Raw genomic sequence first — 26,434 nt, 5'->3', positions numbered from 1 at the left:
AGCTCAATTTTCAAGAAAAAATTCTGGATTTATAGTGTGTTTCTGTCTACTATCTTCATGCAAATGGTCATGAATTAATGTTCACCTTTAAAATTGGTCAGTTGAGTAAATTTGAGTAACAACCACAATATTAGCTAATAAAATGCAGTTCTTTTTTTTTGGAAAATTATAATGCAACCAATGCAGCTGAAAAGGAAGGCTGCTGCATGTGAAAACTGATAGTTTGGACACAATAGTTTGTATAGATTTATAAATAGCAGCGACAGAGCTGTGCACCAGAACCTCGGTTTCTCATCCTTGAAACTGGTTCATTAAAAAAAAAAAAGTATCATTCCACTTTATTTGCATAACCCTGCCCTGCTTAAAGCAGGGGAGCCACCAAGTGATCCCAAAATTAGCATGCTGTCACCTTCACTGTCTCCTCTGTCATTCAGAAAAACAGGAAAGTGTGCAGACATATGAACCCATTTCACATCCACTGCAGAAATGTTAATTAGGAAGCACGGCATCCTGCAGCTTCCGTCCTCTCCCTGTGCCTAACTGACATGTTATGTATTTAAATCCCTTTCATGTGCTTTTATTATAGGAGGGGATGAACTCACATGTGAACGATGGAAAATGTTTTCTTTTTTTTCTTTTTCTTGGCTACATATAAAAATAAAACCGAAAAATTGCAACAACTGTATGCATATTTCAGGCACCATGCCAAGACTTAAAAAGGCAATAAAAGCAAATTATAATTAATTTGACTGCATTAACACAGACATATGGAATACAAGATTCCTCGGTTCGACCTTTAAATATTTTGCAGTGCATGTATTTCCCCTCGCTGCCTAATTGCACATACAGATGATATGCAGTCATCTATTGGCGTGCCAATTTAAATAATTCTGTTTTCTCTTGTTTCACATGTATTTGTGTAATGAATTTACACACACATCAAACTTTCATATCATTGCTCTGTAGCTATTGGATGCCTAAAGCTCAGTGGTGTGATGGGCAGGGCGCAGCGCCAGCAGCTCCATTGTTGAGGGAATAGTGCCCTCCTGTGGCCGCAGAGGGAAACTACCCGGTGATCATACACTCAAAGACAAGGCATGTTACCAGTACAATTGTCCACCAATATGAAGATTAGGTTGATAAACCAGATCGTGAAATGTGAATAAAGAGACTTCAAGACATTTTCTTTTGCCTTATCTTGAGAGAAAAAAATGGTTGTGATGGAGCTATCAACATTCAGAGCCACTTTGGCACCCAAGATAGCAGGGAAATGCTCACAAAGAGGCATGATGAAACACATGTGTAACTATGATTAAACATTTCTGCTGTGTTGGTTGTGTGAAGGCAGTGCAGGCATCTGGAGCTCAAAGGCAAAAGCTGCAAACTAAATAAATAAAAAAAATGAAAAAAAAACATAAAAATCAACAAATCCTCTTCAAACGTACACACGTTAAATCGGTGGATCAAATGGCCTCGAGTCCCTGAGAATTAGCGGAACACTAAATACAAACTAAGAAAAATAAATCAAGTGGATGCAGTGTATTTTTAAAAAATATTTTATTCTTTGCAGAGGAGGCAATGGGAGCATCAGTGTGTTCTATGGCTTGTGTACAGAGTTCCTGTAGAAGACAAATTCATAGAACAAGCCCTTGGCTGAACTGTGAACCCCACCCATGTTTACCAAGAAGGAATGTTTGAGGCAGCTACTCTGCAGCTGTTACAGAACACGCTCTGAAGCAATGGGCACAGTGTTTGAGCTTAAAATGTTAGAAGGGAATGTTCCTGTACAGTATGAGGCTTAGTTCATGACCCGGCATGGCAGTTACATAAAATCTGGAGAAATCAAGCAACGCATTAGTGGTATGAAAGAAGTGTAATGCTGCTGACATTTGGAAGAATGCTAAGAATGCTTCTGAGGAAGGAACCAAAAGGAGCAGTCCACCGTTGCACCACTGCTATTGAAATCACTTTTGTTTGGGGTTTTGTCCAATTGAGATTTTAAGATTTTTTTTCCCCCTCAGCAAAACATGGTGTATTTATTTCTCAATTCATTCATCATAATGCAATTCATGGAAGAAATAATAATAATGATAAAAAAAAGAATCAATGCTTTCTTTTGCATTTGATAATGCGTAGGCCGAACTCACAATACTCCACATCTGTTTAGTAAACCATTTTCACAGAAGAATGCATAGATTTGTCCCACATTCTTCTGTTTCAATTTTTCCGCTACTTTGTTCTGCACAACTTCTATGCACAACAGAACTTACTAAATTTGGCATGGAGCGCAACAATGTCATTGTTCCCACTGAGCTGCAGAAGAGCCTTTTGCTGTAAGTCAGCGCTGTCAACATTCCATCACAGCAGCAGTTTGGGTTTAGGATGGCTCGCAGGGAACACTTTGGATTGGAGAAAGAGCGGCTGTTACATCTTGCATGATGATGGGGGGAGAGAAACTAAACAAAACAAATAAAACAAACAAAACAACAGCTCCTTCTCATATTTGGTATAATCTCTAGATGCTGCTGAAAATGCGCCCGGGTACGACAGCGAAACAGATCATTGAATCAGCCCCAGCACGGGATAAAGCTAACAGCAGTGCAGAATGAATACAGTACACGTGTGCAGCAGGGAAGTCCCGTACTTGCAAAGCGGGGCGTTGTTAAACGGTTGCGGAGCCCCAATATTGCATTTAACAGCAAGCGGGCCTTCCCTCTATGAGAGCGCTGGTGGGATTTCAACACCAAAAGTGAGGAGAGTTGGTGTATTTCAGTACATTCATTGTGAAACCATGCCACCTCCTTCCTGTTGCTGTGTTGTCTGGTAGTGTTTGTGGGTGCTGGGTGAAGTAAGAGGAGGGCCGAGGTGAAACGGAGCAGGGCGATTTAAACAGCCTAAGAGCGCGCACACACACGCACACATGCACACACTCGACATATGAAGGACAAAATATATTAACATTTGAATTACAAAACAGCACAAGGGGCCTCAGTGTACTAAAATACAACTTATTTCAGAATTCATCTGATCTCAGCTCCTTATATCTTCAGTATGCAAAACTATCTCTGTCCCTACCGTCAACAAAATATCTTCTTTGTTTTTTTTTAATTTATGAAAAATATCCTTATAGTTTATTGGGATTCGAGGCACTGGATTATATCGCAATACATATTAAATTCTACGCTCCCTCCGTCAAAGTTTGTCCGCTAAGTGGAAGCCTCCTCTAGAGAGCTACATGATTTGGATGCCATTAAGAGCTGATGGCCACAGGGCTGATGTTTAAAAATTAAGCCATAAAATCCCAGGTTCCCCCTGGTTTCTCTCCCAGCCAACAGTCCAGCTGTGTGGCTCTGTGGAAAAATCCTATCCAAGACCCAGGAGGAACTGAAACATATTTCCTGTCACCTTTTCATGCGCCCAACAGGTCCGGCTACACCCGCTCAATGTCACTTCCACCAGTTTGGTTCAGGACTAAAGTTGGTTCATTCCTTCTATAACTTTACTTTTGCTGCGATCTGATGGAAAACCAGCAGGTATTGTAGTTTAAACAGGCCAAAGCCGGATTCTTGTCTAAAGCAGTCGGTTGGCAGGACAGCTAAAATGTTATCTCACGCTGAGGGAGTCTGGCATTTGTTGTCCAGCGAGCTCCACGTTTCTGTGCATCACAGCAGCCATGCAAACAGCCAAAGGAAAAAAAAAAAAAAAAAAAAGAAGTTCAACAACAATCTGTAATGGCTCTCTGTTGTGCAGAATCCAGGCTAAATTACCACAACTTTGACAGATTGATTCCATTCCGACGCTGGCTCACACAAACAGAAGACAGTGAAAAATAATCTGAACAGTTTCACAGCATGTTGGTATTCCTGTTGTTTCTGCCGGAGGAGCAGCGGCCGCCCCCGGCTCAGTCCACGGGGCCCTGGAAGATTAGCTTGGAGCAGCCCTGAGTGAGACTGAGCTGGGTGGCACAGAAGGGGCAGGCGGCGTGGAAGGCGTGGGTGCCGTGGGGCAGAGGGATCTCTGACCAGTACTTGACAGACTTCTCCGAGCACACGTGTCCGCAAGGCACAAAGGCGTGCGTGGGCGCACCTGTATCCACGTAGAAGGCTGCCTCGCAGCCCAGCCACAGCGGAACGTAGGGGCCCACCACTCGGCACATGGGGCACTCGCGCTGAGTGTTGGGCTCCTGCTCCGAGCGGTGGCCCCAGTTATGATAACCGTGCACGTGGCCGCACGCCAGGTAGACCCAAGGCTGTTTGTCCTCCAGAGATGTGAGGGCACGGGTGCGCTGCATGCTGGGGAAGGCGAGGGTGTTGAGGCCTACAGGGCACTGGGGCCTGGCTGCGTTGATCTCCTGCCTGAGGGCCTCCAGGTGCTTCTGGGTGGGAGTGTGGAAGAGACCCTCCGCAGTACGCCACAGCAGAGTGGCTCCGCACAGGTCCACCAGGGAGCCGTCCTGCAGGATGTTGCTCTCATTCTCCACCTGCCGTGGCACAAAAATGCATTTGGTTTGAGACTGCAAACAAAACTAAAGAAAAACTGACTGCGCCTGAAAATTAGATGTGAAACATTTGGCTGCAGAGCATCAATCAGCTGCACGCACCTGTTTTCCTGGAGTCTGTGCCGAGCGGGTCTCTCTGAGAGTGTAGACATCTCCGCAAACCGAGATCTCTCTCCAAACGCCAGGCTTGGACTCTTCTGTGAACCCTCCCTTAGGGTGCATCACAAGCACCCCATTGGTTGTTAAGCCGTCCATGTGACCATCGGGGTTTTTCCATTTTGCAGCTTTTTCCTGAAGCCAATACAGAGAATAGAAGATGATGCAAACTGATGCTGCCACTCTCCCTTTTTACACACATTACATATCACAAAACTTCCAAGACACCCAAAAACAGACATGTAACTTATTTTAAATCAGCACCAACAGAGATACTACAGAGCCAGTCTGGTCCCATAAGTAGTAATTACCCCGAGGAAGATGTTTCTGGAAGAGTCGAAGCCGGCCGCATAGATGCGAGCAGTGTAGGGTGGGGTGCGTTCACAGACGACCCGGCAGGCAAAGCGAGAGATGGTGCTCTGCGTGATCGGGGCGTCGTCTCCCTCCTGGCCTCCCGCCATTGTGTCAGTAACCACAAAGTCTATGGGCCCCTCAGTGGAGCGTCCAATCTAAAAAAAAGTACAGGAGTGAATGAAAACCAGTTACATTCCCTGAACAAGACTTCAATTACAGCGAATGATGCAATAAGATCATATATCACTCAGCAATGACAGCACTACCTCAGAAATGTGCAATTTTACCCTGTTGTATACATGGGTATAGACAAATATTTTATTTTTAAGTCATAAAAAAGGATTTGGAGAGTGGGAGGAAGCTGGAGTACACAAAGAAACCCCTCTAAGAGAACTCAAACTCCACGCAGGAAGCTCCCAGCCATGTCTTGAAGAGGAAGCCGCCTCGCGATGAGGCAACGACGCCAACCCCCAGACCAGCAGACTTCCCTATATTGTGTATTTAAAGTTAAGTTTTAAGCAGACTCTAAAACAGGGGGGAAAAATGCCTTCAAGTGGAACAGAGGAAAACATAAGCATTTCCCCTTTTCCTCATTTCCTGTGTTTCCAGAGTAACGCAAGGACAGTCACACACAAAATGGTTGACTGTGAAGAAAATGTCCCTCTTTTTGTCGCCACCTGACTGTGCGTTTGGATTAATGCTACAGACAGGTCACAGCTGAAAACATAGACAGGGCAGAAGAGTCTTGTATGACTACTAATGACTAATAATATGACTACTGTGGTCAGTTCAAAAACAATAAGTCTAGAAAATAATTTGCTTTCATAAAAGGCTACAGTCCATCTCGTCCTCGCACAACGATGTGCAAAGTTGAGGATGAGGCGCCTGTGACGGCCTCATACAAGATTTTGTTTTTATTCTTACAACAATGCTGAGGCGTCAGTGTATTCCTGACAGGGACAACAATCCAAACAGTGTGTTAATGATGAATAATGAATCAGAAATGTTTTCTATCCGTTCTGGAAAATCTTCTTTGACAGTGAATCAGCTTGAAAAGTGAGCAGGCTCGTCTCTACAGCTGACGCACTCCTCGTCCTCAGGTCTGGAAATGGGCCATCGTGCGTCACTGTCAGTAAAACAAGACTTCCTTCCCAAGCATGTTGGACAAAGGTGGAGTACGGGACTGTTTGGTCCTAAGTAGAGGTAGCTGCAATATCCTTGCTCTGCATGGAGTTGGATCGTGATCTTTCATCCACTCGCCGGACTCAATGTGGACATGCCAATTTAATAAATAAATATATATTTCTATTGTATATATACACACATACATATCAGTCCGGTTAACTGGGGGGGGGGGGGGGGGGGGATGAATGATACCCAACTCTGAGAAAATAACCCTAAAAAGGATGTTCACGGCACACCCAAAGTGTATCGAAAGCCTTTTAAGAATGATCCAAAGTAAACGCTTAATTTATTTTTATTTCTATCAAAAAAATAGCATATATTGTTTTATGTGACTAGTGGGCAAAGCATAAAAGCTCAAAAGGACTCCAATGAAGTGTCAATCAAGATAAGAGGATTCCATATTGTGGAGTCATCATATCAGGAAGAAAATCAGAATCATTAGAGATGGTAAAGATAAGAACTGCTGAGGGCTAATTTGCACTGATGTAACAGCAGCCTGGGAATTTATGGAATAAATTATTTTTATTTGTTTTAGCCCAAAGCGGCCTGAAATGTCAGGATATTTGTCAAAAATATATTCTCAGTACAATAAAAATTCTGTATATTTATTTTGATCATGCTTACTTCTGCACCCACTGCGATAAAGGTAAAAAAATTTACATTAATCTAAAACAGGAATCCTGGTTTTCATTTGCAAACACTTTTCAAGTTGTGAATGAAACAGGCTGTAAGAAGGATGAGGGGTTTCTGTGGATAATTGATTGTAAAAAAGTAATCAAGGCAGGAAAAACAACACAATCTCCTGCTAAATGTACATAAACACATTCCTTTCAGCGCTTCAAAATATCAAGGAGTGAGTCAGTACGGTTACATGCACATCTAAATCTATCAGGATTTAACTGGAGTTTCCCAGAAATCCAAGTATACATGTGCGGGAAGAGAATCAAATTATTGAGTGAGGTGCGTATGACTCCGCGACGATAGGTGGCGCTACACGCCCTTTCAACCGGCATTCTTCTGGTTAGTCAGAACAATTGATCCTTTGTTGTTCAGTTGGACAAAATTGTCATCTCTCCAAACACCTTCCATTGTAAAAACAGCCTTTACATCACTTTATTTCTAATTATTGTACCAAAGAAAATCATAACCAACTACATATAAATAAACACTTCAGGTACCGTGTAGCAGGGCTGCAACGATTCGTCGACGTTGTCGACAAAAATCGATAATCAAAATTGTCGACAATGAATTCCATTGTCGACAATTGTCGCCAGACGTGTTTTTCCAACAGAGTGAGGCGTCTGACTTCAATACAATCTCTGCCGAGAGTCGCGCATGCACGTTAGCGTCTCAGCAGCTGCGGATAATAATAATAATAATAAATAACTTAAAAAGTTTGGGAGCATTTTAGCCTCGATACGGCGAATAAAAAGATGACTTGCAAGGTTTGCAAAGCCGACGTTGCTTTTCACGGGAGCACCTCGGTAATGCATTTGAAGAGAAAGCACGTCGGAGTGTTGAACGAAACGACTCGCCTTGGTAAGATATTAAGCCTATTTTCATTTGTTAAATCAATTTGTTTCATTCGTTAACTTTGTTTATTTCATGTTATTTATTAGTATTATTTGAGCCACTCAGCCTACTCTCGTTGCTATAACCTCAATCATAATTGATGCAGCGTGAAAGGCGAAAAAGCTTGTGTGATGATGACAATGGATTTGCATCTAACTTTCAGTCAGGTGCCTATGAACTGTCAATTGTCCATGAAACTCCACAATGATCATGTTAACATTGAATCAGATAGATTTGTCTGGACATTTCTCTTGCGGGACGGGAGAAGACACTAAATAAATGCATCTCTATTATTGTGCGGGCATGAATGAGTTTTGCGGATCCGGGCGGGAGGAGGGTGAAGAAAACCGTCATCTTTCTTGTTTTTATTATCATTTTTAAATTACTAATTATGCGATTAGTCGACTAATCGTTTCAATAGTCGGTGACTAATCGACTATTAAAATAGTCGTTAGTTGCAGCCCTACCGTGTAGTGAGTTTAAAAAAAAGGTTTTGGGCGAAAACCAGATCTTTTGAATAGTTTATCTAATAGCATGGTGGAAGGGCTGAACTGCAAGTCTGGCCGTCCACATAGCTTTATCCAAAGCAGACGTTTTTCGTAATTTACCGTTGGTTTTGGGATGAAATATATTCCTGTGATTGTCTCTGGGTAGCGGGTGTCACTTTTACAAGTGCCCCAAGCACACCGCTTATATATTGGGAGATAAATAAATAAACGCTTTTGCGGTTGACGCCTGCTGCCGAGCCGACTTTGTATCGGCAGTACGGATCGGATTTCTGCCAGTTTGGGGATAAAAAATACACTGCCCCCTTACTACAATGTGTGCAGTGTGTTCTGAAGTATTCCTTTTACTAATACAAAGTTTTAAAAAAAGGGCAAGTACAAACTACACTTTTTCCTTTGATGTGAACGAGAGAGAGAGTCGGCGGTTTGGTCCAACCAGATAATCTGCACGGATGTAGCAATGGAGAAGGATTTTTCTGATTGGTCAGTCAGGGACCAATTAGAAAGCTGACAATGGGTCAATTAGTAATAGGGTTGTCCTGCTCAGGATTTTTTAGCTCCCGATCGGATCCCGATCACTTGAGTTTGAGTATCTGCCGATCCCGATTTTTCCCGATCCAATCACTTTTTTTGGCTCCCGATACATTTCCGATACTTTTTCCTGATCAGATACATTTTGGCAATGAATTAAGTAAAAAAGTAAAGTAAAAAAAAGTAAAGTAAAAAAAGTAAAGTAAATTAAGTAAAAAAATGTATTGTCCATTCTCTCCAACATGGACATATTTTTTTTTTTCACTGACTGCATCATTGGATCAAAACAAAGCTTATCAGTACTGGTGCCACAAAATGTAGAAACATGAAATTGTAAACTAAAACAAAAATTGCAGAATAGTGCAATAACAAAAATAAATCAATTTCACTTCAAAAGGAGGTAGTTTACCTACTAGGTTCAAAAGTTGAATGACATCCAGTCAAACTCACAATCAGTAAGAAAATTTAAATACATTTTGGCTTAACCTTAGTGCAGAATTCTCAACAGCATGAAATGAATAGCAGCAGCTTTCCATCGCGGCTGTTATAGTTTAGAACGTAACACCGGTCCCGCAAAATAGCAGTCCGTCATCCCTGTGTTGTTACCGAGTCAATAAAGTGGACCAAAAGATGATTTACGAGTGACGGATAATCATTTACATAACACTACAGTCACTTTTCTCCGACGGCTTTTCTTTGTTTTTAAAACTTTCAGGCCGTTTATCTGAGCGTAGCCTAGCTGTTGTTAGCTCTCTGTTAGCCACACTTCTTTCCCCTCCAGCACAAACGTCTCTTCAGCCGCCGGTGCCGCCCAAAATCTTATAATAAACACACATCAACAGTCTGTATTGTTAAATAAAATTATAATACGATTTAATAATTGATATATGTTAAAACATAGGCACAGAGCAACAAGCAAACAAATAAGACGAACCCGCCTCGAGCCGCCCGGCTCTTCTGGCCGGTGCGGCGACTCCGCGCTCCCAGCGCTACCGGGTCGTGGAGTCGGAGACCAGCCGGCCGAGCCATAACAGTATGTCCCGATACTTTTTTGGCCGATCCCGATCTTTTGAAAATGACGTGATCGGGGCCCGATCGATTGGGTGGTCGATCGATCGGGACAACACTAATTAGTAAACATGCTGGAACAATTCAATTGAGTACCGCATTATCTGGCTCTAGTAGCTCGATTTCAAGAACTCCAGCTCTGTTTGACTACAGCCAGACTGAGGTGTATACCTGGCTTCAAAACTTCAATATCAGTCGGACCGAGGTAATAATTCAACTTTATCTTCGCGCATGTAAATGTACTGAGTGATAAAAGCAACTGTTGCTATAGATGCACCGTCCTGACGACCAGCAGTACACCTGAGGTGAGTTTACCTGGAACATGTCTGTGTCTTTGTCGTGGCTGTACTCCACCACCACCGTCTGGCTCCTGGACAGCGTGTAGGAGATGCTGTGTAGTCCTTTACTGTTGACAGCCTGGAAGACGACAGCTCATTAATGCTGCAGTATACGCTGTGATATACCACACTACGGCACAATTCATTTACATTTTCAACGGTTCAACTCTAAACAGCAATCCTCCGACTTCCTCTGAAGTCAGCAGAAGCCCTTTAATGTTCTCATGAGCAAGAAGAGGCCACAGGCTGACCAAAAGCCAAAAGTACCGTAACCACTGCATTGCATTATTACATCAGAAGAAAGGACAAAAATCTACTTTTATCGGCTCACACTGAAGCAAAAAATAAATAAAAAAACCTTATTGGATCATTTCCTTATCATGTTACTTAAAACCGCACACTGTGGCAGAAATTTCTGGAATGCGAACAGAGAAGGGCGAGGAGAGTCACGCTGCCAAGGCGGTGACCACGAACTGCCCACTGGCCTCGGTTAACACGAGCTCGCCTACCAGCTGCACTGCCTCCATCTACGTGCAGAGGGAAGCTGGGTTAAAGCCCAGGCCCAGCTCTCATCAACACGTAACCACGTGCCACTAATATGCAGCTCTTATCTGCCATTTCCATTTCCCAAACACCTCCCTTCTTTGTCACGTGCAGGAGGGAAAGAGGCAGCGAGAGGAAAAATGGGTCACGAGAGCTGCTGCACTCTGCTGTAACATCAGACAGACGGGGACAAATGTCATCATCACATACAACCTCGTCTTGACTGCGTCTCTATAAACAAACGCTTCGCCTGTGTAACGGCTACAAGATGCTCGAGTGTGCGCCGAACAGATGATGAACAGAAACACATGTAGATAAACATCCACCACATCCTGTGATGTAGAAATCAAATAAAAACGATTTCAATCAAAAGGCTGGTGGCAGCATCATGGGAACTCCTAGTTATCTGCCATGAACACCAGAGTGTGCACAAACACGTGAGCTTTCCCTCTTAGCCACGCAGCATTCTCAGTTTATATTAGGCTGCACTGTGAGGGGGCAGGAGTTTATGGGGAAGATGGCTCTAAATGAAGGGAGACCGCTTCTTCCACCATGCCACTGGAGTGTCTGATATATTTAATTCTCCCTCCTAAAAGTCCAGCTCTGCACGTTGCTTGTCCCTTTGGACCTGGCGTAAGACTGGGAGTGAAGGGTTGACCTACTGAAACAACTTCCTTCTCAGCTCACCCTGCTTAATCCAGGCGGCAAAGAGGAACGGTGGCAAAAAGGGAAGAAAGTCACAGGAGTTCCTGTCGCTGAAACGCCCCGTGACTGACGCGACTCACTGCTGTTGTGCCACGTCCAGTGTAACATGAGTTTGCTTACAGAGATTTGTTTTAAGAAATAATATTTAGAAATATTTCAAAACCACTGCAGCCACCTGAAAACACAATGAAATATCGCAATAACTCTCTGCCATGACACGTCCCGTACCAGGAAACACGGACATCAGGGATTCAAGTTCCAACTAAACCAGGGAGTGTTTGGCTAGAAAACTAAAATAATAACAAATGTCTGAAGGAGTGGTCGCACAGGGGTAAACAGGTCCTTGTTTAGCAGTTCTACGTGGGATCCAGAGGGAGGAATGTAGGGAGGGAAACACGTTATACTCAATATGGCATTTTCCAACAGGCTCTCTGGTGCAAAGAAGAGCTATGAGGCCCAGCTAGGAACTACGGCTACTGAACTGGAAATGTCAACACTAAGGTCTGCCAACGATGACACAAACTGCTCAGTAGCATGTTTGATAAGTGAGTTTAAAAAAAAGACACCCACTAAAGACTTTCTTGCAGCTAGATTTTCTTTAACTCAACTGCAATTCCAGCTCTGCTCTGTTTACTGCCGTCATAAATTGAATCTCATTCAAATCAACTCTACACACTCAAATCGACCTAAGAAAATGACTAATCATCTTCTGTCTCTGTTACGTATTTACAATATTTACATGCTTTTACGTATTTCTGTGGAAAATCTACATCAAAAGACGAGCAGACAGTTCTTCATTCCCACAGAGAGTCTGTTCATTAAATTGCTAATTTCTCCTTTGTTCTGTACCTTGCTTTCCTGGGGTGTGTTAAGGATGTGCATGGAGCTCGGCTTAACACCATTGGCTTTGGTCCTCTTGTATAGAGCAAATCTGCTTTTCCGTCTACCCCGATCTCCATTGGGCAGGGAGCCATTGTACCTGTCACAGAAAGGACAGAAAATTCACGGTTATTTTATTTTTTTCCAGGATGAAAATGCTGACAGTTTTTGGTGCAAAGAGATGTGTGTAATGAGATTTACAGAAAAAAATCTTGTAATCATATAGCGAGCACATACGGAGATTTAGAAATCTATTCTTTTTTTCCCCCAAAGGAGCTTTTCTAAGCATTATATTACTGGCAAACTAATACATCGTATTAGTAATCTAAGCATCACCTTGCATAATATCTGTTGTTACATAATGCACTGTGTTGTTTGGGGTTTCGGTGAGTTAACACTGGATAAACTGCAGCTGTTCTTTTGCTCTGGGTCCCAGGCAGGAGACTTTTGAGATGCTTGTTAGTAGGAATGGGCGATATTTTACCGTTCACGATATACCGTAAAACAAATTCCTCACGATAAGAATTTGTCATCTCGCGGTAAAAACAATAAATTCCCGTTGATGACGTTTTTGTGTAAAGCTGATTTATGGTTCTGCATTAAATCCACGCACAACGTACGTGAAGGAAGGAAGGAAGGAAGGAAGGAAGGAAGGAAGGAAGGGAGGAAGGAAGGAAGGAAGGAAGGAAGGAAGGAAGGAAGGAAGGAAGGAAGGAAGGAAGGAAGGAAGGAAGGAAGGAAGGAAGGAAGGAAGGAAGGGAAGACGGAAGGAGAGAGCAGGAGGAAAGATGGAAGGGAGGAAGGAAGGAAGGAAGGAAGGAAGGAAGGAAGGAAGGAAGGAAGGAAGGAAGGAAGGAAGGAAGGAAGGAAGGAAGGAAGGAAGGGAGAAAAGAGGAATGGAAGAAGGAAGGAGAGAGCAGGAGGAAAGATGGAAGGAAGGGAAAAAAGAAGGAAGGAAGGAAGGAAGGAAGGAAGGAAGGAAGGAAGGAAGGAAGGAAGGGAGAAAAGAGGAATGGAAGAAGGAAGGAGAGAGCAGGAGGAAAGATGGAAGGAAGGGAAAAAAGAAGGAAGGAAGGAAGGAAGGAAGGAAGGAAGGAAGGAAGGAAGGAAGGAAGGAAGGAAGGAAGGGAAGAAGGAAGGAGAGAGCAGGAGGAAAGATGGAAGGAAGGAAGGAAGGAAGGAAGGAAGGAAGGAAGGAAGGAAGGAAGGAAGGAAGGAAGGAAGGAAGGAAGGAAGGAAGGAAGGAAGGAAGGAAGGAAGGAAGGAAGGAAGGAAGGAAGGAAGTTAAAAAGAAGGAGTTGAATTGGTATTTTTTTTAATCGTCATTTTTATCGTTATCGGGATAAATGCCAGAAATTATCGTGATACATTTTTTAGTCCATACCGCCCATCCCTACTTGTTAGGTTTGGGATCACGTGGGATCACGTACGTTATATACTGACACAGAAAGCTGTACGATCTCAATCTCAGAACCTGAGCCATAAAAGCATCTGATATCTGCTCTGTGTGTCCTAATGCAGTTGATTCCAGGTTCCAGCTTTGCCCTTCTGTCTGCTGCAAGGCACCTCGCCTAGGCTGCTCCTTGTGAATGGAGAAGCCCCTTCCGGTAGGACTGGTCCTCTCTCTGTCTGCCAGCTGGTTCCTACAGCTGGGACACCCCATGCTTTACTCCCGTCCAACTCACAGTCCTTCTGTCACACTCTCACACGTAATCCCAGAGTGGTAAACAGTCACATTGTACCATTGGAAATATTTATATCAAATGCCTGGATGGTGCATGCCAATGCATCCGAGGGAGCGGCTTCTATCAGACACAAAGCAATCTGACTTTTTTTACCCTTTGTTTCAACATAACAGCAACGGGGCCTCCTTCTGCTCCTCCCAACCTCCCTCCCAAGCTAATCCACCTGTCCCATGTCTCCACACGGCTGGCCAGGCATGGAAACACATGGTCCCAGTCAGCACAGTGTACAAAGCTGGCCTATATGACAAGCCACCCACAGAGAGCCCGAGGGGCACTGGGTTATTCTGTGGGCAAACTAAAACAATCGCAATAATGAGGTGAAAAAAGGGGACAAACTAATAGCAGACATTTGATTGTTTCAGTGTTTTCAATAAGTTTCAATCATCAAAATAAAACTGCCCACTTTGCTCATCTGGCATGTGCATTTATAATTAATTAACAGCATTCTGATTATCATGTTTCATTTCTAAAGTAACACCATAAAGGGCTTAAACATTAATTATTCAAAACACACACACCCATGAAACTAAGTGAACCTTCACAGCAGCTTTATTTGATCTGCCAGAGACTCTCCAACTAAATAAAGAGCAGCTAGGCCTATTTTGTTCAAACATATATTTAGTCGACTGGCTGACTCCCTTTGCATGCTTGTCTCATATTATGCATACATACAAATGATATGCAGCTTAGTATGTTTTACCGTGATGAATCTTGCTGCAGAATACAACATTTGCCACATGTATCATTACATTGAAAAACAATAATATTCATCCAGTAATTGCCACTGTCAAATTAGGCAGGGACAGGTTCTTTCGAGCAGTTATTCAGCTAAACCTGATCGCTTTCCCTTTTTGACCCGTGCCAGACATACGACTAACTGTATGTTGAATTTTCTCCACAGATGCAGTAAAAAGCCAACAGAACAACCTCCCTCCTCTTCTGCTGAAACAAGTCTCCTGTACACAGGAGGATAAAATAAAAACCCGCAAGAGTACCTCTTAATAAAATAATGCTTCAAAGTAAGATCCACTCCATGGGCTGTATTCAAAAGCACACACTACTCAAGCGTATAGATTTTGACAAACTGTACTGTGTAGTATATGAACAGTTGGATAATCTTTAGTATGGAAAACAAGTGGATGGGTTACTGCCTTCAAGAAAATGTCCAGTATCCAACTGACAAGTCCACCTAGAATACTGTATCCCATAATACAATGGGCCGTTACAGTGGTAATGCAACCAACTTCCACTTATGCTGAACGTTATTCACTTTTACAGATGTGCCAACTAGGACCAGCAATATCCAGCACATAATGTGCTGCAATATATTCACAGTACGCATAATTCAGTTTAGAAACTGCACACAATTTTGTGTGCATTTATCTGGTAGTGCAGCCGCCTCACAGCTAGAAGGTCCTGGGGTCGATTCCCACCAGGGAAGTCCCCCCATGACTTCAACACCCACACCCTGGGTGGGGTTGGAAAGGGCCTTTCTGTGTGGAGTTTGCATGTTCTCCCCGTGTTCCCTTGGGAAGCTAATGTCAACTACCCCCACAAAAACATGCAGCAGTCCTGGGCCATACATGCCCCCTCTGGCCAGCCGGGGACAGACGGGGTGGGGAGGATCTGGTTGGAATAACGTGATCCTTCCACGCGCTACGTCCGGCCAGAGAAGCCCCACCCTGTCTGGTGAAAAGAAGCAGCCTGCTCACTCCTCAAGTAATGAGGAGACTTGAACTCAGTACAGGGCCCTCCCGGGGTTGGTAGAGGGTGAAGAATGCCCAGGACTGACTTAGGCCACGTTTACACATAGCCGGGTATTTACAAAAACTGATATTTCCCCCTCTACGTTTTGAAAAATTCCATCGTTTACACAAGATCGTTTTCAAAATCTCTTCATTTACCCAAACCCCGCATGAATACGCTGTTAAGGGGTGCTATGAGCAGCCAAACCTGCAGGGGGCAGTGTAATGAGAAGCGTAAAGTCATGCTAGCCAATCAAAATCCTGGAAAAAAACGTCAACAAATGACATGTGTGAAGCCTGATTTATGGTTCCGCGTTAAATTGACGGCGTAGCCTACGGCGTAGGGTACGCATCGCCACATAACCTACGCCGTAGGCTCTGCGTTGGTGTAACGCGGAACCATAAATCAGCCTTGACTGCCAGTTACTTCCAAGACGGAACGAGAGTCTTTCGTTTGGAGTGACAGAGAAGTGGAGTTACTTTTAAGTGTGACTTTAGAATATAAAACCGGTAAAATACAAGAAAATATTGACGGTGGCCAAACAAATTGTAAACACAGATGTCACTCATGACGCTGGAGACGTTTCTGTCTCATAATGTGACGTTCTGAAGCCTAAATCTCCGTTACCCTCCGTTTACAAGCAAACGTGAAAACTGAGTTTTTGAAAATCTCCACTTTGGCCGGAGTTTTCAGAAATGGTCGTTTTTGGAGACTTTAAACTTCGTTTTCGTGTAAACGAACGGCCAAAACGCATGAAAACGCCACCGTTTTTGCTACGTGTAAACGGGGCCTTAGGTAGGAGCACTGAGTGATAAAATGGGGGGAAAAAATTTTGATAAATATATATATATATATATATATATATAAAAAAAAAAGAAAATGCATGTGTGACATAAAAAATGTGTCATCGTTACCAGTCCATAAGGGTCTAAACAGGTCCATCTGCAACTGACTGTGTGCAGAGGGAAAAACTTGTAACCATGACAACTGAGAATCAAGCCAAGTATACCTGGATCAATCTATCATTTAGAAAGAAAACACAACAAAAAAGTATTTATATACACTATCACACACTAACACAAATCTGACAAGGAGGACATGGAGCAAAAAAAAAACAAACCCTTTTTGTTTTGAGTTCCTGTCTGCTAGCCACACCTCTCCAATCTACTTTAAACTGATTGCATGCCCATGCATGGAAATGTTTGGTGCAGCTGACTTAATTCGGTAAAATGAATAGAACCATGTGTGCATCTGCAAAGTCCCAAACTGTTTTTACATGTGGAAATCATGTAGAAAGCTAAACACTATTTGTGCTATAATCTAAGCTGTAAATACGGTATATAAATATCATGTGTGAGGATAGTTTGACTCAACAAATATAAATTCAACAATCCTAAAGTCGTGATTTACAGACAAAAAGACTGTTATTCTTTGAATGATGAGATTTCTAAAGAAAGCATCACATTCCAACAATCAGTGGGAGTCTGTACTAAAGATAAACTGATTTTTACACTTCCTTTACTGAGCAGCTCTTTAAGGCAAACTGCAGAACGTTCAATCAATAGGCCTAGTCTCCCAGCCACAATGAACAGAGGAAGTCTGAATCCTGATCAATCCGTCCTTTCATTTCCAAGATCCCCGTGCAGCTTCCCCTCGCACTTGCTTGCTTTCACTGACCAGCACCAAACCAAACCACCCCAGCAGAGATGGGACGCAGCCATGCAAGTAATAAGAGCCACCATGGTCATGGCAACAAACCGCAGAGGGAATTCCTGCCTAAGCAGGCTTTATTCCATGCTGTCAGTTATCTTGTCTACCATCAGTTTTATCAATGGGAGCTGGTGTCACGACAGTCATTGTACACCGGGCTCATATGGCTCACATGCATTGATGTCAGGAAAGAAAACAAAAGCTTTAAACAAGCTCAGCTTGTTGTTATAAGCAGTCAACACACATTTTTGACCCTTGCAATAACCAATATGTACAAGTGAAGGGTATGGATAAAACCGCTAAACACTGGGAGTTAAGTTAGCTCGTAGCACTTGGCGGATATGAAGCTGTTAAGGAAAAGAAAATAATTAAATAAATGCGCAAATAATCCATTTATCCACATGATTTAAGATTATCTTGCATAATTACAAAGGAAAATGCCAAAAAGCTAAATGTAGGTGACCCCAAACAAAGATGGGAAGTTGTGTTACCTCAAAGTTGTTGACTTTATAATAATCTCAAACACAGATACACAGTATCTGCTATCTGCTGTCAAGAAAACAATTCTTTTTCATAATACATCCCCTTTTTAAGTAACATATAACATGCATTAATGTAGTTTGGTAAAACAGGGAGTAAACAAGGGCTAAAAGGGGTTTGTTTTTGTTTTTTTCCTTAAAGAGTGTCCATACAGGAAAGCAGTAGGAGAGAGGGGGGTGACACACAGGTTTGGACTCGAATCCAGGTCGCATGCAATGAGCCCTTAAGCCTCTACAGGGCGGCCCGGGATTTTTGAATTTTATACAGATAGCACTTGGTAAAGCAGCACAAAATAGATTTCTCTTTTTTCCATACAACGTAATCTTGTTATACACAAATTGAAGACTGAATTTAATCAATTAGATCAGAAGCTCCATTTTATTAAGTAATGCAAAGGGGAAAAATACAGCGATGAATAGAATAAGAATGAGTCACAGGGGTAATGTCAACCTTCTGAAATAATAGAGAAATTACAACATCCCCAGTCTTACTGGGGAGCACCTGGAAAACACTCAAGGTCCCCTCTGAGTCCCAAATCCTCATTTTGGGAACCACAAGTCTGCAGTAGTAGTATAGTCTTCTCTAGTTCATTTTAGGCCTCACTTCTGCTGGGATTTCTCAGGCAGTAAAGTGCTTGACTTGAGGAAATAACAGTATTTCACAATATGTATTGAGAATCGAAATGACTCATATACTGAAAACAACAGGACCCCTTGCTTGGTTATTAATTAACCAGATTTTTATCTGGGATAAGCAGGAGTTGTTTTTTCAAGAGGACTGCAACAATAAAGTAATGACCATTGCTACATCTCTGGGAACAGAGTAGGGTTGCCAACCGTCCCTTGAAAAAAGGAATCGTCCCGTATTTATAAACTAAAGGAAGCGTCCCGTATTGAGCTGAAAAGGGACGCACTTTGTCCCGTATTACCGTGAGAGTTAAAAAATAGTCATAAAATGCCAATGGAAAATGGCATTGAGCTGTTGAGTTCACGTTATTTTTTTCCGTTTTACTACAACTGTAGCCTACAGTCATGGCCTTTGAGGCACAAATATGTTTACAAGTTTTCTACAGACTTTCTGTTTGCAATTTTGTTATTGCACTAAAAATGTGCACTATTACAGAATGGATGTTCTTTCTTTCTTTCTTTCTTTCTTTCTTTCTTTCTTTCTTTCTTTCTTTCTTTCTTTCTTTCTTTCTTTCTTTCTTTCTTTCTTTCTTTCTATTGTTTTATATGAATTTATACAATTTTAAGTTAAAGCAGCACTATGTAACTTTTCCACCTTAATCTAATATTTCCAGAGTCATTATGATGGTACATCAACTTCCAACAGGTTTAATAAACCTCTGTCATGGTCTGGGGGATCTGTATCACCTTCACTGGCACTATGTAACTTTGAGGAGCATGGTAGGAACCCGTCCACAGTACTGGTAAAGCACTACCGCTTTTGTCCAAAAGAGCCGCCAAACACAAAAGCTGAAAGTTACATTGTGCTGCTTTAAGCAGGACAGGTTTCTGTTTAAGAAAGATACTTATTTTATTCAGTTCATTTTGCTATTTTGTATTAAAGTGAATTGCTGGATAATCATTTGTTTTCCATGTTTTCATGGCATTCAAAAATATGCATCTAATTCAATTCAGGTTCGAGTCAAATGGTTAAAAAATCGTTTCACTCACAGAAAAAAGGGGCTAAAAAAATTCACCACGCCAGGAAGGGTGAAGGCAATCGGGTTGGCCGATAAGGTGTCCCTTATTTATTTTTCAGTGAGTTGGCAACCCTAGAACAAGGAGACCATCGCTGGCTGTTGCAACAGAAGTGCAGTCTTGAGGCAGATTTATGGTTCCGCGTTACACCAACGCAGAGCCTACGCTGCAGGCATGTTTGAAACTTGATAAATTTTCTCTATTAACAAGTTTCAAACATGCCTGTTTATGTTTAAGTTCATTCATTTCAAACAAGACATTCCAGGCACTTTTCATAATTTTTTTCTGTTATCATCAGATATTCATTCTTATTCAGTTAGAGGTGGGAAGAACTTTCATTTACCTCTTTGTCGTACCTGCAGTCACCAATCCTTTATCAAATTCCATGGCCCTCAACTCTGGAACTGTTTAGATAGATCTCTTAAGTTAGCGTCATCCTTAAAAATGTTTAGGACCAGCTTGGTGGGGTATCTTTTATTTAGACAAAATTAACAGGCTATTCTTACTGAAATGAAATTGCCATTTCATGTATATTTTTGTTTGTGTACTTATAGTATTTTTCTTTGTTTCTTTTACCTTTTCTTTTTCCTTTCTATTCTTTTGCTATTGACCGTTTTGTTTTGGTGATTTTGTATTGAGGGGAGGATTTTTTATAAGCCCTTCGGGCTTCTTTTCCTCTCCTGCACAAATTATTTGTCCTTGTATGATAAAAAAAAAGAATTATTGTGTTATCACTGTGAAAATAAATAAATAAATAAATAAAAAATACCCTACGGCGTAGGCTCTGCGTTACGACGGAGTATTAGGGCCAAACCAAGACAAAAAAAAAGGAAATTACGAGAATAAAGTCATAATAATATGAGAATAAAGTTGTATAATTACGAGAATAAAGTCATAATATTACGAGAATAAAGTCGTAATATTAAATATATTATAAATATATAAATATAACTTCACAAGATGCTCAATATTCCTAATTTTAACACAGGGAGAAGACTGCTCTTCCTGTTAAGATTTCTCATAAATTACATTTTCATAATATTACGACTTTATTCTCGTTATATTACGACTTTATTCTCGTAATGTTACGTCTTTATTCCCGTAATATTACGACTTTATTCTCGTAATGTTACGACTTTATTCTCGTAATGTTACGACTTTATTCTCGTAATGTTACAACTTTATTCTCGTAATATTACGACTTTATTCTCATAATATTACGACTTTATTCTCAAAATATTACGACTTTATTCTCGTAATATTACGACTTTATTCTCGTAATGTTACGACTTTATTCTCGTAATATTACGACTTTATTCTCGTAATATTACGACTTTATTCTTGTAATATTACGACTTTATTCTCGTAATATTACGACTTTATTCTCGTAATTTTACGACTTTATTCTCATAATATTACGACTTTATTCTATTACGACTTTATTCTCGCAACATTATGACTTTATTCTCAAAATATTACGACTTTATTCTCGTAATATTATGACTTTATTCTCGTAATTATACAACTTTATTCTCGTAATATTACAACTTTATTCTCGTAATATTACGACTTTATTCTCATAATATTACGACTTTATTCTCGTAATATTACGACTTTATTCTCGTAATATTACGACTTTATTCTCATAATATTACGACTTTATTCTATTACGACTTTATTCTCGCAACATTACGACTTTATTCTCGTAATATTATGACTTTATTCTCGTAATTATACAACTTTATTCTCATATTATTATGACTTTATTCTCGTAATTTCCTTTTTTTTTGTCTTGGTTTGGCCCTAATACTCCGTCGTACTGCGTCGATTTAACGCGGAACCATAATTCAGGTCTGAGCAGCTAGTGGTGATGGCTGCAGAGGAAGCAGCCGGGGGCTGGAGGATGGAGGATGGAGGCTGAGGGCTGAGAGTTGGGGGTGGGGGACATCACGGCTTCCGAATTCCTCAAACCCCATGAATCCAACTTCAGGGCAGGGAGGAGCTGCTGAGTGTGGGATTTGTAGGTAAACTCGTCCTGCACGTACTGTATCTACTCGGATGCTAGTCTGCGCATGTTGTGCCAGTGTTGGTGGTAAAAAAAAAAAAAAAAGAAAAAAAAAAAGGAAAAAAGAAAATCGTCACTAACTCTGTTTTAAAAAAACACGTGTCTGGTTTGTGGAGTTAACGTGAGCTCGTACATTTCTAGGTGACGGAGTTATTTTCCTTGTGTAAAACTTTAAGAAAAACGAACTTAACTCGTTTTATGAAGAAAATGAGGCAGTAATGAGTATATAATGGATCCAAACTCACCCCAGCACCACCAGCTCCCCGTATTTGACCGGGTCTTTGGACGGGGCGCAGTTCTCCTCCGGGCTTGATGAAAACATGGGGCTTCGCTGCTCGCTACACAGTAATAACAGCGTGTCACAAACGGACAGAATTCCTGTCGGAAACAAATTTCACTCTCATTTCACGACGTACACCCAACTAGCATACGCGTCTGTGTCCGTATAATCCAGTTCTGTCCAAGTAAACTGCGCTCAAACTTCCTCAGCGTGACACTGCAAAACGTAACTTACTTGGCGGTTGAATGTGCTCTGAAGGAGATACAAAAACAGCGAGAAGCAGGGCCGGAATGTACCATTCACTTGTTCTCTACTTTGTGTAGGGGGGAGCGTCTTTCAAAACCTCTTTTTCAAACGCTGTCTGGCCTAACCTTGTCGTCTGCATCATTTAAATGTTTAAAATAATGCTTCGTATACATGTTTACGTTTGATTAGATCCCGAATTGGTGTAGTATTCTAACCGAAAGTGTAACACAATTTTATTTTTTTACCAATTTACATGTTCCATGGTTCGTACCTTCTATTATGTAAACAAAGAGTACAATCTGGGAATTCTTAAAGGGATCCAATTTTTTTTTGATTTGTGTTTACCCCCTCTTTTTCAATGTTGTGGTTTTTTTTAGTGATTTTGCACATTTTTTAAAAAGGGGTTTCATATTTTCGTCACAAAATTCTCTTCATATGTTAATTTTTTTTTATTTAACCTTTATTAACCAGGAAAAGAAACCCATTGAGATTAAAAATCTATTTTGCAAGGGTGTCCTGGCCAAGAGGCAGCACAAGATTTCAGATATTAAAATTTACAGAGGTGTGATGTGAAATATTAAAATCAAATAAAATCAAATGAAACAAAAAATGGAAATCATTTAAAACAGTTACAAATCAGAGATGCTGTCTCAAGTGCACTCATTCTGGACTTAAAATCACTCAGTGGAGTAAGTTCTGTTATTTTTAGATCCTTTTGAAGTTTGTTCCATGTATTTTTCTTTGTTTCTTTTACCTTTTCTTTTTCCTTTCTATTATTTTTCTATTGATTGATTTGTTTTGGTGATTTTGTATATAGGGGGAGGATTTTTTATAAGCCCTTCGGGCTTCTTTTCCTCTCCTGCACAAATTATTTGTCCTTGTATGATAAAAAAAAATTACTGTTGTCATTGTGCAAATAAATAAATAAAATAAAAAATAAATGTATAAGGGGCAGAGTAAAATAGCATGAGCTGATTTCAGAATCAGAATCAGAAAGAAGTAGGAAATTGTTGTGGTGATTGGTGCAATACAAAAGAGCAAATAATAATAAAGGAAAAAATGTACAAGTTGGTTCTAAAGTGCAGGAGTAATGAGTCTGTAGGAAAAAAATTTAAATGAGGTGACCTGGGATGTGCGTTAATGTGACCTATAAGGTCAGGAGTGGAGTCTTTACGTTAATGTAACGTAGAGTGGGGTGGGGGGGTAGTCTGTGGTCCAGGGCCTTGTTGACGAGGCCAGCTGCAGTCGGGAACAAACTGTTTTTATGGTGTGAGGTTTTGGTCCTGATGGATCGCAGCCTTCTACCAGATAGAGGGAAAAGTCTGAACTCCCCTTCGGGGAATAATAAAGTATTTTGGAACTGAATTTGAATAGCAACACATGTTTAATAAATAAATAACAATACGAGTTGTACAGGCCAAAGAGAGTCCACTGTTAGGAGGACCGTAATTTTGGGAAGCTCATGATCCTCCTGGTATGTTTCCTGAGTGAAAATAAGGTGAAATGATATTTTCTTATTTCACCTGACACCCTTGGGACTATGTTAAGGCTTTATTTGATTAGGACTTCAACTTGCAAATACAATTGGATTATTCTGCAATCAACTGGCATTCATCTACATGATTGGCATTAACATTGCTCAATTGGATCTTGTGTTTTCTTTCATTTATTTCATTCATTAAGGTGTTCTTGGTCACTATATATGTATAAGTATAAATACACACCCATACATACATCATATAGAGTTTGCAGCAAGATGTCGTGTATCTTCTATAAGTCTGCCGCGGAGAGTGCACTCTCATCTGCAGCCGTCTGTTGGGGGAGCAGCATCAGAGCCAGTGACTAAAAGGAACTGAACAAACTGATGAAGAGTGCTGGCTCTGTTCTGGCGACTGTTCTGGAGCCTCTGGAGCTGATTGTGCAAAGGAAGATACTTCATAAAATGAAGAAGATCATAGGCAACCCTGAGAACACAGACAACTCTGGGGATCTTCTTGGCAACACAGTGGTTTAGCAACAGAATATTTTAGACGAGGCTTCTTCAGCACAGACTTCTGCAACACAGATGGCTATAGGAGACTCTACCTGCACACAGCTATAACCCTCTACAATGATTCTCTGTAGAGACTTAAATCATGACTACTGCAACAATGAATTTCTCTTTGGGGATTAATAAAGTATTTCTGAATTTTGAATTTAACAGAAAGGCCTCGTAAACATCTTGTGGACACTAATGCAACTGGATCTTGTGTGAGGACATCAAGGACCTTTCAGCTTCTCAGGTTACATCTTCCAAATATCCTTTATGTCCAGTTTGGTTCACACCTTTCTGGTGAATGTGCCACTTCTCTACTTTTGTGCAGCAGTCTCATCAACATTTCATTGCCTCAGTCTTGTTTTCACAAGAGCCTGCATGGCTGGGGGTGCTGCCACTGCTTGGGGGCCCCTTCAGTTGGGCCGTTCCCCCCCTGTAATTACGGCCTTCTGTTTGAACTGGTGTTAAGTTTCAAAGTGCAATAACACTTGACACAAAAACAAAAGGTAGTATGGGGTCATCGGCATGCCCTCCCTTATAGTTCAACTTAAAATTCCAGGTTTATAAAAGCTAGATCCCAATACATTTGGCATTTCTTACTAGCTGCACATGCTTTTCCATTAATAGTAGAGATAAGTGAACTTCATCAGTTGTGCACACAGTTTAAGCTGCAGTAGGCCAATAAGTACAGGACTGCCCTTAATTCTGTGCATATAATGAATGTTTACTGCTCTTTTGTCCCACTCTCTTTCCGCCCTGCCTCCACGTGTAAAACGGCACTAGAGTTTGATTCTACTTCTGCCTGACTTGCACACACAAACAGACCACAGAGTTGGGAAGGGTGGGGATCAAAGGCTCGGCAGCACATACCACAGTGATGGAGAGCAGATGCAGGGAGTGGGCTGCTTTGCTGAAGTTGCGCTGGCATCGTGCCAGTGCAAATCTATGTTTAGTAGGAGGAGTCAAATGTTACCAGGCAAGAAGCATGCAGAACAGAGGCTCACTGCAACAGGCTAAATTGCACAATTGAGAGACTGAGATCAATGATGACAAGAGGATGGAAGAGCCCTTATTCATTTCACATCTGTTCTTTGGTAGGCTAAACATCCAGGACAGAACGTAACCTCAGGCAGACTCATTGCTGGATTCCCCCACTTTTAAAAAAATATGTAATTTCCCTGCAAATGATAAGTTGGTTCTTCCTAAAGACTATGGTGACAGAACATTTCTCGTCATAATTACTGGATATAATCATTTCTTCTTCATTGCATCATTACATGTTGCAAAGCAGACAGAGCCTGTGAGCATCCACCTCGCTGTGCTGCACAGGCATAATTCAGGGACTTCCAACAGCTTGCTGTGAAAGCCTTTCCCTGTGTGATTAACAAGCGCATTGAAGATAATGTGCTGCACGTTGCATCGCGAGGTTTCCATGAAAGCAAAAGCCAGATCTCCAATCAGCTGACTGTAGCATGACAGTGTGGGAGAATGTGAGGAATGTGCTGATTCCATGATGCTCGTGCTCTGGCCTGACACACACCAGCCTCCTGGCCAGTACAAGTGTTTTTGTTAAAAAGGCCTTTTGACATGCAGCAGAGCAACAGCTTTCTGTGCAGTGAAATTCTACCTCAACTGTTCCAGTAACATATAACTTGCAGTTCTGATGTGATGCAAGGCTGTACTATACAGTCTAAAATACACCAATAACATATCTTTTTCACTGTTGTGTACAGGCTCTTCGTGTATTGAATTATTACACTTAATGTGATTTGACCAATATTTTCCAGCACGTCCTTTTTCAATTTAATTTTTTTTTTTTAAAGCTCACAATATACTATTTTGTTTTGAAGCAAACTAGCAGAGTATGAAGGACCTCACCCTTGTGCCTAAAATAAAATCACCAAATGACAAACAGGTTTATTGAGTTTCCAAGCTGAATTTATATAACATAAACAGAAGCTGTGTAACTTCCTTGTGCTTATTCAGCCCACCCCCCCTTCACACCCTGCAGGGCATGAATAAGATCTAT

General features: G+C 41.3%; 1 protein-coding gene across 1 annotated transcript; it reads right to left on the bottom strand.

Moving 5' to 3' along the window:
- Nucleotides 1–1,566: 1,566 nt before the first annotated feature.
- On the bottom strand, nucleotides 1,567–22,376 carry peli2 (pellino E3 ubiquitin protein ligase family member 2). The gene is made up of 6 exons (XM_061744443.1): nucleotides 22,090–22,376; nucleotides 12,306–12,435; nucleotides 10,186–10,287; nucleotides 4,966–5,163; nucleotides 4,601–4,789; nucleotides 1,567–4,480 (listed from the first exon to the last, which is right to left on the bottom strand). Exons 1-6 carry the CDS (start codon nucleotides 22,164–22,166, stop codon nucleotides 3,902–3,904), a joined length of 1,275 nt encoding a protein of 424 aa, XP_061600427.1. The 5' UTR covers nucleotides 22,167–22,376; the 3' UTR covers nucleotides 1,567–3,901.
- Between the last annotated feature and the right edge of the window lie 4,058 nt (nucleotides 22,377–26,434).

The sequence above is a fragment of the Cololabis saira genome, chromosome 16 (assembly GCF_033807715.1).
Source record: "Cololabis saira isolate AMF1-May2022 chromosome 16, fColSai1.1, whole genome shotgun sequence".
Taxonomy (NCBI): Eukaryota; Metazoa; Chordata; class Actinopteri; order Beloniformes; family Belonidae; genus Cololabis; species Cololabis saira.
This window is presented reverse-complemented; position numbering and strand designations above follow the sequence as displayed.

What these genes read in the sequence shown, in the direction of transcription:
- peli2 (XM_061744443.1), bottom strand. Translation starts at nt 22,166, where the DNA reads ATGTTTTCATCAAGCCCGGAGGAGAACTGCGCCCCGTCCAAAGACCCG. An exon ending in ACACACCCCAGGAAAGCAAG is followed by an intron (nt 10,288 to 12,305) that starts GTACAGAACAAA and finishes GTCGTCTTCCAG; the next exon opens with GCTGTCAACAGTAAAGGACT. An exon ending in CACAGACTCCAGGAAAACAG is followed by an intron (nt 4,481 to 4,600) that starts GTGCGTGCAGCT and finishes GTGCCACGGCAG; the next exon opens with GTGGAGAATGAGAGCAACAT.